This window comes from Neoarius graeffei, chromosome 28, assembly GCF_027579695.1.
Source record: "Neoarius graeffei isolate fNeoGra1 chromosome 28, fNeoGra1.pri, whole genome shotgun sequence".
Classification (NCBI taxonomy): domain Eukaryota; kingdom Metazoa; phylum Chordata; class Actinopteri; order Siluriformes; family Ariidae; genus Neoarius; species Neoarius graeffei.
In genome coordinates, this window is record NC_083596.1 from 27,909,451 (window position 1) to 27,928,550 (window position 19,100).

The 19,100-nt window shown below is 41.1% G+C and overlaps 1 protein-coding gene across 6 annotated transcripts in view; it reads right to left on the reverse strand.

The window, feature by feature from the left end:
• scai (suppressor of cancer cell invasion) overlaps positions 1 to 19,100 on the reverse strand; it is a 274,289-nt gene that overhangs the window by 56,221 nt on the left and 198,968 nt on the right. For all 6 annotated transcript variants that reach the window (XR_009651884.1, XM_060912894.1, XM_060912895.1 and 3 more), the window contains 4 exons: positions 13,684 to 13,762; positions 1,070 to 1,169; positions 856 to 937; positions 429 to 501 (listed from right to left, as the gene is read on the reverse strand). Coding sequence is in view for 5 of the 6 variants with exons in the window: in XM_060912894.1 (XP_060768877.1) it covers positions 429 to 501; positions 856 to 937; positions 1,070 to 1,169; positions 13,684 to 13,762 (334 nt within the window). In the remaining variant the exon portion in view is untranslated. The remainder of the gene's footprint in view (positions 1 to 428; positions 502 to 855; positions 938 to 1,069; positions 1,170 to 13,683; positions 13,763 to 19,100) is intronic.

Sequence of the window (19,100 nt, forward strand, 5' to 3'; positions counted from 1 at the left end):
GTATTTAATTTACAATGCTCTTTGACTACTATAATGCTCAAATTTCCCCTTGGGGAGCAATCAAGTTAAATGATCAATTTATTACAATATGTCACACCATGTAACAAAGATCAGCAAAATCTCTGAGACTACTGGAGAAATGGATGGGGTTTGAGGCATTCATGAAAAATTTGGCATCAAACATCTCTTGGCTGATCACACACACGGGGACGGGGTAACAGGTTAACTATGTAGATTTTTCACTGAATCTTTCATTTAAGCAGTTATTAATGTCTATTTCCAATTATTTGGAAGTCATATGAAAATCCCATTGCTTTTTTAACATTCAATACATACCCGCTATCAAAGAAGAAAAGAACATATGTAGCACTAATAAAATACATGGTAAAAATAAATAATTATTAAAAAATAATAAGAAAGAACAAAACCTTGCATGCTCTTTGGATACACGATAGGGGAAAGTAGGCACACCAAAGGCTGGCCAAACAGATTACAGAAATTCTACAGAGAGAAAGAGACAAAGAAAAATGACATACTAGTACATATTAAGTAATAATAATAATGAAGAAATATTTAATGGTAAAATAACCTTTCATATTTAAAATAACTATGATGTTTTTATTGGTCAAAACCATTAATAAAAAATGGAGGCAATTCTTTCCCTATTTTCAAATATTCCATTTTATTGTTAGCTCCTTTCGAATAATGATTTTATTTATTTAGATGCACGTTTATGAATATTTCTAAACATATAATCCATAAAAATGTTTTAGAGATGATACTGTACAGTCACCAGTTTAAATAAAGTAGGTACATGTGGTTGGCTTTGCATGTGTATTAATGAATTAAATTTACTTTGTAGGCCATGCTGTTGGATGAATCCACAATAATAAACAAGGGCTTCCTGGTAAAGGGGTACAGGTCTCCAGGGTGAAGGCTGATGGTTGCACATATTAAAAACAAACAGCATTGTTATTACTGCATGAAAGAACTGCTAAAAAGGCTCAGTTTCCCAGCAAAAAGATAGCTGAAGGCTTCATGTTTTGTATTCAGTGTTTGGGTTGTTTACCAGTGCATCTCTTTCTGGGCCTGGTTTCTCTTCTGCACTGCTTCGCCGTTTACTACGTCACGATTAGTGTTTGTTAGAACTCCTCCAAAGTCATAAGGTCCTGAGGAGAACACGGATAATAATAAATTAAATAAAGCACGAAGCTAACTTTTCTTCCTGTGGCTCATGAGACCTTAATTTCAGAGCAGCATTTCGGGAAAACTAGTTTTTTGGGTCACTAAAAAGGATGCGTCTCTGAAGAGTTTAAGACTGACCTCGTTGATTTATAGAATAGGCTTGTCAGAAGAATGAACAGTACTTTATCATAACATTGTCTACTCCACTGTTTCTCAAATGGTGGGTTCTTTAAGATAGGCTTCCTTAAGTCCCTTAAGATAGGACTGCTGGGAAGAAAAAAAGTTGTGTGTGTGTGTGTGTGTGTGTGTGTGTGTGTGTGTGTGTGTGTGTGTGTGTGTGTATAGATATATACACACATTTTATATACACACACACACATATATATATACACATGTACACACACACACACACACACACACACACACACACACTAGTGCATCTCAAAAAATTAGAATATTGTGAAAAAGTTCAATATTTTCCATCAGTTATTTAAGAAAGTGAAAATGTTATATATTATAGACTCATTACACAAACTAAAATGTTTCAAGCTTTTTTCTATTTTAATTTTAATCAGTATGGCATACAGTACAAAAACATAAAAAAAACATCTCAAAATATTAGAATATTTCATTCCGAGTTTGAGTAAAACAGTATCATCACAGTGCATCTCTCGGTCTAGTTCAGTACACACAACCACAATCATGGGGAAGACTGCTGACTTGACTGTTGTCCAGAAGATGATCACTGATGCCCTCCACAAGGAGGGTAAGTCACAAAATGTCTTTGCTGAAAAGGGTGGCTGGAAAAGGTGCACAAGCAACAGGGATGGCCGCAGTCTTGAGAGGATTGTCAAGAAAAGTTGATTCAACAACTTGGGAGAGCTTCACAAGGAGTGGACTGAGGCTGGTGTCAGTGTATCAAGACCCGTCACGAACAGACATCTTCAAGAAAGGGGATACAACTTTTGCATTCCTAATATCAAGCTACTCCTGAGCCAGAGCCAATGTCAGAAGTGTCTTATCTGGGCTAAGGAGAGAAAGAAATGGACTGTTGCTCAGTGGTCCAAAGTCCTCTTTTCAGATGAAAGTACATTTTGCATTTAATTTGGAAATCACGCTTCTAGAGTCTGGAGGAAGAGTGGAGAGGCACAGAATCCAAGGTGTTTGAAGCCCAGTGTGAAGTTTCCACAGTCTGTGATGATTTGGGGTGCCATGTCATCTGCTGGTGTTGGTCCACTGTATTTTATCAAGACCAAAGTCAACACAGCCAACTACCAGGAGATTTTAGAGCACTTCATGCTTCCATCTGCTGACGAGCTTTTTGGAGATGCTGATTTCCTTTTCCAGCAGGACTTAGCACCTACCCACAGTGCCAAAACTACTACCAAATGGTTTGCTGACCATGATATTACTGTGTTTGATTGGCCAGCCAACTTGCCTGACCTGAACCCCATAGAGAATCTATGGGGTATTGTCAAGAGGAAGATAAGAAACACCCGACCCAAAAAGACAGATACGCTGAAGGCCACTATCAAAGCAACCTGGGCTTCAATAACACCTCAGCAGTGCCACAGACTGATCACCTCCATGCCACACCACACTGATACAGTAATTCGTGGTAAAGGAGCCCCAAGCAAGTATTGAGTGTATAAATTAATATACTTTTCAGAAGTTGGACATTTTTGTATTGTAAATCCTTTTTTGATTGATCTTAGGGAATATTCTAATAATCTGAGATACTGGATTTCTGATTTTCATGAGCTATAAGCCATAATCATCAAAATTAAAACAAAAAAGGCTTTAAATATTTCACTTTACATGTAATGAATATAGAATATATGAAAGTTTACCTTTTTGAATTAAATTATGAAAAAAGGAACTTTTTCATGGTATTCTAATTTTTTGAGATGCACTAGTATACTAGTATATATTAGTGCTGTCAAGCGATTAAAATATTTAATCGCAATTAATGTCGCAACTGTCATAGTTACCTCGCGATTAATCGTAATTTAATCGCACATTTTTGTCACATGAAAAACCATTGTAATTCTCTTATCAGCATAAAAAAGTGAATGGGCTTGCTCACCGTTCGAACTACGGGGGTACTCGGGGGATCCGAGATCCCCTGAAACAGACATGAGATCCCTTGAAAACATGACTTGGGAAATGTTGGGGGGGTCTTTAAAATATTGGCAAAATGATGTTTATTGACATAGCAATCATGTGTAACGGGAAGCATTTGCATATCCGAAGTGAGCGCGTGATGGAGAGCCGCGCTCTGAGACAAGCGCAAGCACCCCCCCCCCCCCCCCCCCCCCCAGGGAAATAAGGGACCCCCCCGAAAATATCGGCATAGTTCGAACACTGGTTGTACCAATATATATATATATTTTTTAATTGCAGAGCATAACACGTCTTGTTACAGCCACTGCAAAGTGGGGCTGGAGCCGCCGATGGGAAAACGAAACTTACCGTAAGCCGAGCACCGTGGCTCTTCGGGGGAGGGCAAAGGACTCTGGCTGTGCGGGGCGTGGCATCATGTCACAGAGCGTTAATCTCGCGATAAAAAAAATTATCGCCGTTAAAATTGAGTCAAGTTAACGCGTTAATAACGCGACATTTTTGACAGCACTAATATATATATATATATATATATATATATATATATATATATATATATATACACACACACACACAGTGGGGCAAAAAAGTATTTAGTCAGCCACCAATTGTGCAAGTTCTCCCACTTAAAAAGATGAGAGAGGCCTGTAATTTTCATCATAGGTACACTTCAACTATGAGAGACAGAATGGGGGGAAAGAATCCAGGAAATCACATTGTAGGATTTTTAATGAATTAATTGGTAAATTCCTTGGTAAAATAAGTATTTGGTCACCTACAAACAAGCAAGATTTCTGGCTCTCGCAGACCTGTAACAACTTCTTTAAGAGGCTCCTCTGTCCTCCACTCGTTACCTGTGTTAATGGCACCTATTTGAACTCGTTATCAGTATAAAAGACGCCTGTCCACAACCTCAAACAGTCACACTCCAAACTCCACTATGGCCAAGACCAAAGAGCTGTCAAAGGACACCAGAAACAAAATTGTAGACCTGCACCAGGCTGGGAAGACTGAATCTGCAATAGGTACCATAAGCAGCTTGGTGTGAAGAAATCAACTGTGGGAGCAATTATTAGAAAATGGAAGACATACAAGACCACTGATAATCTCCCTCGATCTGGGGCTCCACGCAAGATCTCACCCCGTGGGGTCAAAATGGTCACAAGAACGGTGAGCAAAAATCCCAGAACCACACGGGGGGACCTGGTGAATGACCTGCAGAGAGCTGGGACCAAAGTAACAAAGGCTACCATCAGTAACACACTACGCCGCCAGGGACTCAAATCCTGCAGTGCCAGACGTGTCCCCCTGCTTAAGCCAGTACATGTCCAGGCCCGTCTGAAGTTTGCTAGGGAGCATTTGGATGATCCAGAAGAGGATTGGGAGAATGTCATATGGTCAGATGAAACCAAAATAGAACTTTTTGGTAAAAACTCAACTTGTTGTGTTTGGAGGAGAAAGAATGCTGAGTTGCATCCAAAGAACACCATACCTACTGTGAAGCATGGGGGTGGAAACATCATGTTTTGGGGCTGTTTTTCTGTAAAGGGACCAGGACGACTGATCCGTGTAAAGGAAAGAATGAATGGGGCCATGTATCGTGAGATTTTGAGTGAAAACCTCCTTCCATCAGCAAGGGCATTGAAGATGAAACGTGGCTGGGTCTTTCAGCTTGACAATGATCCCAAACACACCACCCGGGCAACAAAGAAGTGGCTTTGTAAGAAGCATTTCAAGGTCCTGGAGTGGCCTAGCCAGTCTCCAGATCTCAACCCCATAGAAAATCTTTGGAGGGAGTTGAAAGTCCGTGTTGCCCAGCGACAGCCCCAAAACATCACTGCTCTAGAGGAGATCTGCATGGAGGAATGGGCCAAAATACCAGCAACAGTGTGTGAAAACCTTGTGAAGACTTACAGAAAACGTTTGACCTCTGTCATTGCCAACAAAGGATATATAACAAAGTATTGAGATGAACTTTTGTTATTGACCAAATACTTATTTTCCACCATAATTTGCAAATAAATTCTTTAAAAATCAGACAGACAATGTGATTTCCTGGATTCTTTCCCCCCATTCTGTCTCTCATAGTTGAAGTGTACCTATGATGAAAATTACAGGCCTCTCTCATCTTTTTAAGTGGGAGAACTTGCACAATTGGTGACTGACTAAATACTTTTTTGCCCCACTGTATATACACACACACACACACACACACACACACACACACAGGACAAGAAAAAAGGGATATAAGAAAATTAGAACAGAGATATGAGAAATCAGTTGATAGAATACAGTTCTAGGACAGCTCATCACAGACATCCTCAGCCGAGTATTCATCCTTCAACAAGTGTTTTGCCCCTTATCCTGGTATAGTCTCCAGATGGCAGGGCAGCAGTGGGGATCAGGCACTGCTTGTTTGTGATGGCTGCCATGCTGACTCATTACGTCTTAGCCAGAGCTAAGTGGACATTCTTTTGGCAGCTTTGCTCAGAGCCTGGACAGCAGTCTTTCTAGATCTTCCCTTGATGCCAATGGCTCCAAGCATTCTCCAAAGTGACTGTGCGGGAAAACCCCTGCATCCAACTTCAACAGTGAAGACTATTGTTCTCCATCCTTTTTGGATACAGGTGTCTGCCAGGTCTTTGAACTTTGCCAGCTTTCTTTCAAATGCTTCGTCCATTTTCTCTTCCCAAGACACGGCCAGTTCCACCAATAAAATCCTTCTGGGAGATTGTGACCAAAGAACTACATGTAGCCAAAGATTAGTATACACCACATCAGGGAAGACAAGTTTCTTTCCTAAGTCTACTAGCATCTCCCAGTTATTTGCTTCTTGCAGTAAACTAGGGTTGCTGACTATTGTAGTCTTCTTTGTTCCTTCCTTCACAAAGGATATATAACGGGGTCCTATAGTGTGTAAGCTTCTAAATTTATGGCGTTCCTTCTCCAAGATATCTGCCAGTACTCTTAACACCTGAACGTGGCACCATCTGTATCGTCTTTGTGAACGAGCTAACCTACATGAAGATTGGATATGTGTGCCTCTTTATCCACACAGCTGGCATGATGGGTCTTCCATCAGCTTCCATCTTTGGAGGTTTGCAGGGGTTGGTAGCAGGTCATATACAGAGTGGAGCAGGAAACTGAGCTGTAGTGGTTCATACCACCACAACTCTGGCCACATCAGCTTACGTTCTGGCACATTCCATTTGTTCCAACCACCCTGCAATGACATCTGGACTGACCTTGTTGCCCTCACTTCTTCCTCTGCCTTTCTTATCTTCATCTGCACCACAGATCTGTGCTCATGCCTGTCAGCTCCATTGTAGCTGCCATCTCAGTCCTAATCTTTCTCTGCCCACATTTTATTATCCTGATGTACTGATGTCTCAAACTGCTCTCAGCTTGTTCCACTGCCTGAACAGCAAATCACTTCCTTTCTGTTTGGACCTGAATGCCCGCCTTGCTGATCATGATCACTCAAGTCTTTCAGGGTCATAAAGAGCCTAGTCTTAGATACTTTATATTCTTCCACAAGGGAGCTCACTGGTAGCTGCAGTTTGGTTGATCTACCATATTGACCAATGCTTGTGAAGGATTTGGGCAAGCCCAACCATCTTTTCAAATGTTTGCTCATTCCCAGTTTGAGTCTTTCTATGAGGCTAATCGGAATCTCGTACACCATCAATGGCCAGACTAGCCTAGGCAGCAGACCATGCCGATACACTCAAGCCTTAAACTTCCCTGGGAGTTCTGACTTGTCTATCCAATGCAATCGTTCTTGAACCTGCTGGTGCAACCAGTCTTTGCTGTTCTTGTCTGTGAGTGTTACATCAAACCATTTACTCAAACATTTAACTGGGATGGAGACTAATGACAGGAGTTCATCACCTTGTATTGTCAACTTGATCTTCTCTGTAACCTTCTTGATGATCAAACAACTTGACTTCATTGGTTTAAATGGCATTCTTGCCCAGCTGACTTTCTCAAGAGCTTTCAGGATCCATCAGGCTTGTATATGGAATCAGACACCGTCTCAGCGTTTAAGTCTAGGCTGAAAACATATCTGTTTAGTCAAGCCTTTTGTTAATGGTGTTTATGAGGTAAAGGTGTAGATCTGGAGGGTCCTCAGACATAGAGTGTTTTGGTAAACTGGGATGTATGGATGCTGTCAGTCCCCCACTCGCTTGCTCACTCGAGTTTGTTGACAGTGTAGTGGCTGGCTGCTTTATGTCCCGGGGCTCCCTTATGCCTGTGTTACCTTCTGGCTCTCCCCTTTTAGTTATGCTGTCATAGTTAGTTGCCAGAGTCCCTGCTTGTACTCAGTGCAATATGTATACTGTTCCTACTTATTCAGGTGACATTGGGCATACCTCCAGTAACAACCTGTGTTTTCTCTCTCTCTTTTTCTGCCCCCCATCCCACTCTGTCTGTCCCTCTGAGTTACATGTCAGTCCTGGGATCAAGATGCTGACCTCTTCTGCTCCTCGGACCTGCCTGATCCATCCTGGTGCCCTGTGTCTGGTTGGAGTCTCATCGCATCACTCCTGTGGAGGACAGCCCCATATGGACAGTTGAAAGTCACACCTGGAAGACGCTCTGGACACTTACAGTAATGCTTTTATGGCTGAGGACTACAGTTGACTTGCTAACTTTAGGACTGCAGTTGTCAGGAACAGTTTTGCACTCAAGTTTTCATCAATGAGTTTATAACATCAATGAAACTGACTTCATGTTAAAACTGTTAATGTTATAGTCATGTTGTCTGTTGTTTCCCAAATGAGGATAGGTTCCCTTTTGAGTCTGGTTCCTCTCGAGGTTTCTTCCTCATGTCGTCTGAGGGAGTTTTTCCTTGCCACCGTCGCCACAGGCTTGCTCATTGGGGATAGATTAGGGATAAAAATTAGCTCAAGTTTTAAGTCATTCAAATTCTGTAAAGCTGCTTTGCAACAATGTTTATTGTTAAAAGCGCTATACAAATAAACTTGACTTGACTATATGGGTTTCAGCAGTAATTCTCATGTCATCCATGAAACCTCTGTTGGATGGAAGACATATTCCTGAGTTTGTGTTTGGGCCTCTTGTTTCCCTCTCTGCAACCTCAATGATCATATTCATACTCATAATGAACAAGATAACAGAGATGGTACACCCAGTGACAATACCCTTCTCCAACTTTATCCACAATGTGGTGAAACTTCCACATGAAAATCTCATTCGGATGTCTGAGAAGTAGCTCGTGATCAGCTTGTTGATGTGTTCAGGGATATAGTAATGGTTCAGGGCTGCTTCAATAAGACAGTGGGGTATGGACCCATAGGCATTTGCCAGGTCCAGCCACACAACCGTCAAGTCCTTCTGGTTGATCCTTGCCTCATGTAACAGCTGTGTCAGTATGCTGGTGTGCTCAACGCATCCTGAGAAGCCCAGTACACCTTCCTTCTAGACAGATGTGTCAACATAGCTATTGGCCACCATATACGTTGTTAACCGCTTTGCAAGGATGGAAAATAAAATTTTCCCCTCTACACTGAGCAATGATATAGTTTGGAACTGACTGACATCTGATGAATTCTTTTCCTTGGGTGTGAGACATCCTTATGCTTCTTGCTAACATTTTAGAATGGTCCCTTTCTTTCATACTTGTCGAAGGAGCACCCACAGTCTTCATAGTAGATGGGGACACTTCTTGTATACCTTGTATGGTATTCCACTGGGGCCTGGTGCTGAACAGGAACGTGCCTTCTTGACCACATCTTGAACTTCCTTGCATGCGAGTTCTCTTCTGTTGAGAACTCTCGGAGCATCTGATGGTTGGAGCCTTTCACATTCTCTCAATGGTTCGTCTCTGTGTGGGTCTGCATGTGTGTTCCTCAGGAACTCTTCAACCCCTTCTTTAATGCTCTTCAGTTGTCCAGTTCTCTCTTCTCCTCAGAGGGTTTTGGTGAACTTGTAGGGGTTGAAGATGAACGCTGCCCTCTTCTTTGACTTCATCTGTCTCCTGGCTCTAAATCTTTCAGCGGTGACAAGTGACTTCAATCTAGTGCGCCGTTGTCTCAAAGCCGCCAACCCAACCCTCTCAGGCTCATCTGCATGAGAAAACTGTTTTCCAAGCATTCTGAGCTCTGACCGAATTCTCCTTGTTTCTACCTGACACCTGTTTGGCATTACAGGCTTTTCTGACTTACTGGTAGTTGCATCTTCCAGGCCAAACCTTTCCTTTCCCAATACGTTCATGTCACGTTACCGTGATATGAAGTGACTTGATGAGGAAAAGTTTAAACAATCAATTCGAGAAGCCCCTTGGGACGCTGCATTTGTATTTGAAGACACTGATGATGTAGTTCACGTATGGGAACAAACCTTCAACTCTATTCTTGAATCTCATTGTCCTTGGCATGAAAAACGGGTCAAGCATGAAACGCAGCCCTCCTGGATTACCAAGGCAGTTCTAAAAGAGCTACACTCTAAGGATCACTTATTGAAGGTGGCGCGGCGCATGGACAATTCAGATGATTGGGCGAATTATCGTCTAGCCAGGAACAAAGCAGTATTCACTCTACGGGAAGCCAAGCGTGAGTTCTATTCGAAGTCATTCAAGGAAAACAGGAACAATACAAGTGCGATCTGGAAATGTATTAAAACTCTGACAGGCGCTAACAAGAACAATTGTGGGATAATAAAGCTTGAAATTGGCGAGAGTACTGTGGAAAACTCTAAGGACATCTCGGAGCAGTTCAACGCGTATTTCTCAACGATCGCCGACACATTGAGAGGTACTATGGCTCAGGCGCCATTTTGTCTTTCTAAACTTCTGAGCTATGTGAAATCACGGAAAGACCCGGATGTTTTATTCTCGGTTCCTGCTATAACAAGTACACAGGTTGCCTGTATAATAATGAAGATCAATCCAAACAAGGCCTCTGGTATTGACAATCAGTTCTCGTGTATTGCGAATTGCTGCTCCTGCTATTGCACTGAGTATAGCAAAGCTGATTAATCTATCATTTTCTAGTGGAACATTCCCCCAAAGGTGGAAATTAGCCAAGGTTACCCCACTATTTAAGAAAGGTGATCGTACTGATCCGAGCAACTTCCGTCCCATCTCGGTTCTTCCTGTCTTGTCCAAGGTCATTGAGCGGTATATGCATGATTCTTTGTATGCCTATCTCAATGACAACAACCTTCTCTACTCCAGGCAGTCTGGTTTTAGGAAACATCATAGTACTGAAATAGCTTTAATCAAGATAGTGGACGAACTCCTATTTAATCTTGACAATAATATGGTGTCGGGTTTGGTACTCGTGGACTACACCAAGGCATTTGACATGGTGGACCATGAACTGCTGCTACAGAAGTTAAAGGTGTATGGGGTTGTTGACAAAGAGCTGGCATGGTGTTGTTCATATCTGTCTAACAGGCGACAGGTGGTACAAGTGGACGGTGAAGTTTCTTCGGAAATGCATATGGATTACGGAGTTCCTCAAGGATCTATACTAGGGCCGCTATTCTTTTTATTATTCATAAACGATTTGCCATTGCATGTTTCGACTCAAGTGAACCTTTATGCCGACGACACCATTGTCTCTGCTGCAGCTGACGTCACCAATCTGCACCTTCTGAATGACTCTCTCAATACGTCATTAAGAGAGATCGAGTCATGGGCTAATGACAATAAGCTCTTCCTAAATGAGAAGAAGACAAAGGTCCTGACGATCACGGGCAAGCGCCTTGCTTCGAAGACAAGTGTAGAACTGTGCGTTAAGGCGGGCAATAGCGCCACAGCACTAGATAATGTCCCAAGTGCAACATTACTTGGACTTGATATAGATAGTGAACTTTCGTTTCACGAACATGTAGAAAAAATATGTAAAAAAAGTGGCCTCCCATATTGCAATTCTAAGGAAAATAAGATTGTTTTTGCCGTTAGCACAACGTAAACAATACTATAATGCCTTAATTCAACCAATCATTAATTATGGTAGTGCAGTATGGTCTGAGTGCGATAAAGAATGTCTAAATCGGATTCTTAAATTACAGAAGCGCGCTGCCAGTGTTATTCTTTTCGCAGAACCGCGAGCATCATCTGTGGAACTGTTTAATAGACTTGGATGGATTCCAGTACACGAACAGTTTAAGATAAACAAATGCGCTCTCGTTCATAAGTGGATTTATGGTAACGTTCCTAACTTTTTAAGAGAGCAACTTGTTCTAAATAGCTACGCCAACAAAAGACGCACGCATTATGCTGATCTTAATCTACGCTGCCCAAAATACAGAAGGGAGACAGAAGGCGGGCGCACTTTTTCTGTTTCTGCTACCCGCCTTTGGAATACTCTCCCTCTCTCTACAAGGCGAATTGAATAGCTTATGCCCTTTAAGGAATCTCTCAGAGAGCGGGCGCTTTCTGAGCAGCATCTTTTGTATCATTTTGTAATATAATTTTATAATAATTTGTTTCTTATTTATATCTATTAATATGATTATCGTATTGTTTTTATTGTAATTTAGTGTAAATAGTTTTTATAGTTTATATTGTATACATTTATTTTAGGGAGGGCCACAAGTTTATTAGCATTGCTATTTAGTGTTACCCTCATTATAAATAAAGTCTCTTTCTCTCTCTCTCTCTCTCTCTCTCTCTCATACACCAAAGTTGGTAGGGCTGTCAACAACTTCCCTACCCCTCCTTGAAGAACTGCTTGCAGCATGTTGTCCACATCAGTCTTCATCAAACTGTTCCCACCTACTATCATGCATCTTTGGCCATGACACTTTTCTCTTTCTCCCTATCTTTGGGGCTTCCAAATTGGCATCTTTTGCTGTCACTCTTTCCTTCCTTTCTGAAGGTGGTGATGCTCCCCATGCCTCTGGAAACTTCAGATGACCATCTAGACTGTCTTGGAGAACTGGGTAATCCTCCAGATTTGCTAGGTCACAGAAGACTGAAGACTCATCCCTGAAGAGAGTGTTTGCCTTCCTCTGATGTATGGGTGGAATATCTTCTGTGACCGAGTCTTCATTGGCAACATCCTGACAAGTAGTAGCTTGTTGAACTCCACCTACCTCCTCCCTCTCAACAGAACCACCTGTGAGCCAGCTAACAAGACCAGCAGCCACTCTTTGTCTGGTGAATCCTTATTCCATGCTGAATCTTGCATACTTTCCCACAATGGCAAGCAACTTCTGCTGAATTTTCTGCAGTCCTTTGAACTGTCTGAGTTGATTCCAAGTGATCCATCCTGTTGGGCCCATCATTCCCCCCCAGAGAATACCCCTTGGGCCTTCTATCATTTTCTGTTGTAGCTGGTATCTGGTCGCATTCTCCCAAGTACAGCAAGATAGGGTTACCAACCCCCCTTGCACCATTTATCTAGTCTTTCCCAGTGTCATATGTCTCTCCAGCATCACCATTCTTTCACGGTTGTCAGCTGGACTTTCCCAGAAGTCACTGGTATACCGGACACATCAGTTGATAGAATACAGTTCTAGGACTGCTTATTACAGACATCCTCAGCTGAGTACCCATCCTTCAATGAGTTTTTTGCCCCTTATCCCCTTTGGACATAATGTGTACAACTGTACACATGAAGATCCATACCATGAAGTTCCATAGCATTTTTCCTTGTGTCCAAAGGGGTTCTCTCGGTATACTCTCCAGGTGGCGGGGCAGCAGTGGGGATCAGACACTGCTTATCTGTGATGGCTGCCACGCTGACTCATTGTGTCTTAGCCAGAGCCAACTGGATGCTCTCTTGGCAGCTTTGCTCAGAGCCTGGACAGCAGTCTTTCTAGAGCTTCCTTGATGCCCATGGCTCCAAGCATTCTCCAAAGTGACTGTGCAGGAAAACCCCTGCATCCAACTTCAACAGGGAAGACTGTTCTCCATCCTTGTTGAATACAGGCATCTACCAGGTCTTTGTACTTTGCCAGCTTTCTTTCAAATGCTTCGTCTATTTTCTCTTCCCAAGACACCATCAGTTCCACCAGTACAATCCTTCTGGGAGAAATAAAAATGTAATGACGCAAAAGACAAAAAAAAGCAAAGAAGATAAACAAAAATAGACAAAACCACTGGTTTACTTAATGTAACCAAGTTGATCATAAGCTGAATGAGTGAAGGATGATGTGTATGTGAGCGTTTGTGTGGCTGGATGGAATGAGAAGTTTGATGGTAGTTAATGCATTAACCTTCTATGAGAGTTCATCACTGGGTTACAGAGAAACAGTACCCAGCTTTCTTTGTGTCTTACCATTTAAGTTGAGTGTGTGTGGAACAGTGAATTCTGAAATTATCTCACAAACGATAATTAAAATGAAAGGCTATTCAGAGAAAGCAAGCAGCACAATGATCGGAAAACAGTGGAAAGAACATACCTTCATATTCAACACGTCCAGAGGGAAAGACCCCAGTAGCTGACAGATATACCAGGAGAACACTATTGGCAGGTAGCTCCTGTTAAATAAAAAGACCAAATCAGCAACTATTACACACAAAACTAGAGATAGATAACCACCCAAATATCTAAAAACAGATGGCCAGTTCAGACCCTGAAACATTTTGCAGTCACACCACATTTAGGCTTCTGAGATGCTTTCAGACATTGGTTTCTAAACTACTTCTTATTGGGGCCAGAAAAAGGGGGGGAGGGAGTCCTGGGCCCTGGGCCCCCATGCCTGAAGAGTTACCCAAACTACTTTGAAAACTTTTAAAATATTCTTGCATGAAAATGAGTTGTAGATGACAGATGCTTACGTGGATATCAGCAACTACCATTACATTTGTTATAAAATAAATACAAATTAATCTATAACATTCAAGTTTTACAACAAAACCTTAACCCTAGGCTACTGACTACTTTCTCGGCTTTAGAATGACAGTTTTCACATTCCATCATTTGGTTGATATGAACAGATACTGTTGTGTTAATGTAGTGCTGCTGCATGCTCTGTGGCAATGTAAGATTATAGACTCAGTAGTATCTAATGTATTTAAATTTTAACTCAGTTAAGCATGTCAAGTTCAACTATTTAAAAAAAAAAGATACAAAACAGCCCTCGGATACACAGATCAGCCACAACATTAAAAGCAAGTATATGTGAAGTGAATAACATTGATTTTCTCATTACAGTGGCACCTGTCCAGGGATGGGATATATTAGGCAACAAGTGAACAATCAGTTTTTGAAGTTGATGTGTTGGAAACAGGAAAAACGGGCAAGCATAAGGATCTGAGCAACTTTGACGAGGGCCGAACTGTGATGGCAAGAGGACTGGATCAGTGCACCTCCAAAATGGCAGGTCTTGTGGGGTGTTCCCAGTTTGCAGCTGTTAGTACCTACCAAAACTGGTCCTAGGCAGGACAACTGGTGAACCAGCGACAGGGCCATGGGCACCAAAAGCTCAATGATTTACATGGGGAGCCCATCTGATCCAATCACACAGAAGAGCTACTGCAGGCCAAATTGCTGAAAAAGTTAATGCTGGCAATGATAGAAAGGTGTCATAACACAGTGAATTGCAACTTGTTACGTATGGGGATGTGTAGCCACAGACCAGTCAGATTGCCCATGCTGACCCCTGTCTAACCCCAAAAGCACCTACAGTGGGCACCTGAGCAGCAAAACTGGACAATGGCGCAATGGAAAAAGGTGGGCTGGTCTGATGAATCACATTTTCTGTCATGTGGATGGCCAGGTGCTTATGTGTCGCTTGTCTGGGGAAGAGATGACAACAGGATAAACTATGAAAAGAAGACAAGCTGGCAGAGGCAGTGTGATGCTCTGGACAATGTTCTGCTGGGAAACTGTCTGCCCTGGCATTCATGTGGATGCTACTTTGACACCTACCACAACACTGTTTCAGACCAAGTACACTCCTTCATGACAACAGTATTCCCTAATGGCAATGGTCATTATATGCCATAATATGCTCTGGCCCCATCTCAGCACAGTGTGGTCATGTACAGTAGCTTACAGCAAGTTATGGTCACTGAACTGCTGAATGTCCAGGTGGTGCTCCAAAAACACTGTGGGCTTTATAGATAACTGGAGTAGTTTTGAGAGTAAGGCTGGCCTGTTAGAGTGGGACTGTATCCATTCCACTTGGGAAGGTGCTGCTCTCATTTCTTGTAGCATAGCCCATAGTCTCAGAACAGGCCTAGAGAGTGATAATCCAGAACCAAGGCCTGGGAGCTGACGAGCAGCCTAAATGGACTGCTAGCTGCCTTGAGCCATCACTGAGGTGCCACCATATTGAAACTGTGTCTCTTCCCTGTCTTTTTTTTCCACCAAAAATGTAGAATATTCGGAAAATTTGTTTTAGTAACCTAATTAACACAAAATTAGATCGTACTGAATGTACAGCCAACATCTTTGATCTGAAGCTTGGACTGTTAAGCATTAGATCTCTTAAGTGCTTATTAATGAAATTGTTACTGAACAGGAGTTTAATATACTGTGTTTAACAGAAATGTGGATCAAACCAAATAAGTATGTAGCAGTAAACTAAGCTAGTTCTCCTGGATACAGTTACATACATACAGCCTCATCTAACTGGTTGAGGAGGAGACATTGCAGTTATTTACGATTATCTAGGCCTATTTTTCACAAAAAAGAACCTAGACAAATTAAATGTTTGAAATTCTTTCTACAATCCCAAAAAAGTTGGGACACTGTAATTTTTTTTTAAAACAGAATGCAATGATTTGCAAATCTCATAAGTAACCCCCTATTTTTTCACAATAGAACAGACAACATATCAAATGTTTAAACTGAGATATTTTACTATTTCATGAAAAATATTAGCTCATTTTGAATTTGATGGCAGCAACACATCTCAAACAAGCGGGGACAACAAAAGGCTGAAAAAGTAAGTGGTACTAAAAACAGCTGGAGGAACATTTTGCAACTAATTAGGTTAATTGGCAACAGGTCAATAGCATGATTGGGTACAAAAAAGAGCATCTTAGAGAGCTAGAGTCTCTCAGAAGAAAAGATGGGCAGAGGCTCACCAATCTCCAAAAAACTGTCTACAAATTGTGGAAAAATTTCAGAATAATGTTCCTCAGTGTAAAATTGTGAAGACTTTGAATATCTCATCATCTACAGTACATAATATAATCAAAAGGTTCTGATAATCTGAAGAAATCTCTGCACAACCCATACGAAAAAGAACAGTAAAGAACTTATAAGAGTTTATCACCATCTTAGTAGTAAATCCTTATAAATATAAGGATAAATCCTTATAAGGATTTATAAATAAATATATATGCCATGTATGATTTACTCCTGAAAGTGGCCCATTTTGCATTTTCCTCATACAAATTTTTTATGAAAATCTAGTATGTATGAAGTGAACATTGTGCATGGTTTTTACAGATAATGTGTATGATGAATTACACCGTCTTTGTATGCTTCATGTAATGTTTGTAGTTTTAAATTATATTTTACAGTTTAAAATGTATATGCCTTTTATATGTAAATCCACATGTTTGTGTTGGATTTACATATAAAAGGCATATACATTTTAAACTGTAAAATATAATTTAAAACTATAAACATTACATGAAGCATACAAAGACGGTGTAATTCATCATACACATTATCTGTAAAAATCATGCACAATGTTCACTTCATACATACTAGATTTTCATAAAAAATTTGTATGAGGAAAATGCAAAATGGGCCACTTTCAGGAGTAAATCATACATGGCATATATATTTATTTATAAATCCTTATAAGGATTTATCCTTATATTTATAAGGATTTACTACTAAGACAGTGGTAAATTCTTATAAGTTCTTTACTGTTCTTTTTCGTATGGGAAGGAACAAGGCTGAAAATCAATATTGGATGCCCATGATCTTCAGGCCCTCAGGTGGCCCTGCATTAAAAGCAGGCATGATTCTGTAATGGAAATCACTGTATGGGGTCAGGAAAACTTCCAGAAAACACAGTTCACCATGCCATCCAAAAATGCAGGTTCAAGCTCAATCATGCAAAGAAGCCGCCATATGTGAACATGATCCAGAAATGCTGCCATCTTCTCTGGGCCAAAGCTAATTTAAAATGGACTGAGGCAAAGTGGAAAACTGTTCTGTGGTCAGACAAATCAAAATTTGAAATTCTTTTTGGAAACCACGGACGCCGTGTCCTCCGGACTAAAGAGGAGAGGGACCATCCGCCTTGTTATCAGCACTCAATTCAAAAGCCTGCATCTCTGATGGTATGGGCAGCTTGCACATCTGGAAAGCCACCATCAATGCTGAAAGTTATACACAGGTTTTAGAGCAACATATGCTCCCATCCAGACAACGTCTTTTTCCGGGAAGGACTTGCATATTTCAGCAAGACAATGCTAAACTGCATACTGCATGTATTACAACAGTTTGGCTTCATAGTGGAAGAGTATGGGTGCTGAACTGGCCTGCCTGCAGTCCAGACCATTCACCAACTGAAAACATTTGGCGCATCATGAAACAAAAAATATGACAAAGACGACCCAGGACTGTTGAGCAGCTAGAATCCTACATTAGGCAAGAATGGGACAACATTCCTCTCCCAAAACTCCAGCAACTGGTCTCCTCAGTTCCCAGATGTTTATGCACTGTTGTTAATAAAAGAGGGGATGCTACACAGTGGTGTAGCATTTCAAACACATTTAATTTGTCTAGGTTCTTTTTTGTGAAAAATAGGCCTAGATAATCGTAAATAACTGCAATGTCTCCTCCTCAACCAGTTAGATGAGGCTGTATGTATGTAACTGTATCCAGGAGAACTAGCTTAGTTTACTGCTACATACTTATTTGGTTTGATCCACATTTCTGTTAAACACAGTATATTAAACTCCTGTTCAGTAACAATTTCATTAATAAGCACTTAAGAGATCTAATGCTTAACAGTCCAAGCTTCAGATCAAAGATGTTGGCTGTACATTCAGTACAATCTAATTTTGTGTTAATTAGGTTACTAAAACAAATTTTCCAAATATTCTACATTTTTGGTGGAAAAAAAGACAGGGAAGAGACACAGTTTCAATATGGTGGCACCTCAGTGATGACTCAAGGCAGCTAGCAGTCCATTTAGGCTGCTCGTCAGCTCCCAGGCCTTGGTTCTGGATTATCACTCTCTAGGCCTGTTCTGAGACTATGGGCTATGCTACAAGAAATGAGAGCGGCACCTCCCCAAGTGGAATGGATACAGTCCCACTCTAACAGGCCAGCCTTACTCTCAAAACTACTTCAGTTATCTATAAAGCCCACAGTGTTTTTGGAGCACCACCTGGACATTCAGCAGTTCAGTGACCATAACTTGCTGTAAGCTACTGTACATCACCACACATGGCCCTGTCCAAACTTTTTTGAGATCTGTTGCTGCCATCAAATTCAAAATTACTTATTTTTTTCTTAAAACGGTATATTTTCTCAGTTTAAACATTTGATATGTTATGTTCTATTGTGATTTTTTTTTCCAAATCACCACATCCTGTTTTTATTTACATTTTACACAGCACCCCAACTTTTTTGGAATTGGGGTTGTACTAATGTATGTAACCACAAAAAATAATTCTACCCAGTCAGTTCCACTAATAATTTTTTTATAGACTTCCATGGCAATATTCTGAATTCCTTTATGAATTTCATCTCAGACCTGGTTATTTCCTTAGACAAAGCATAAATTGCTGGAGACCTTAATATTTATTTTGATAACCCAGAAGACCCTCTGGGAACAGCATTCATGTTCATTCTAGATCCAGTAGCAGTTAGTCAGAAGGTCATAGGACTTCACTCACA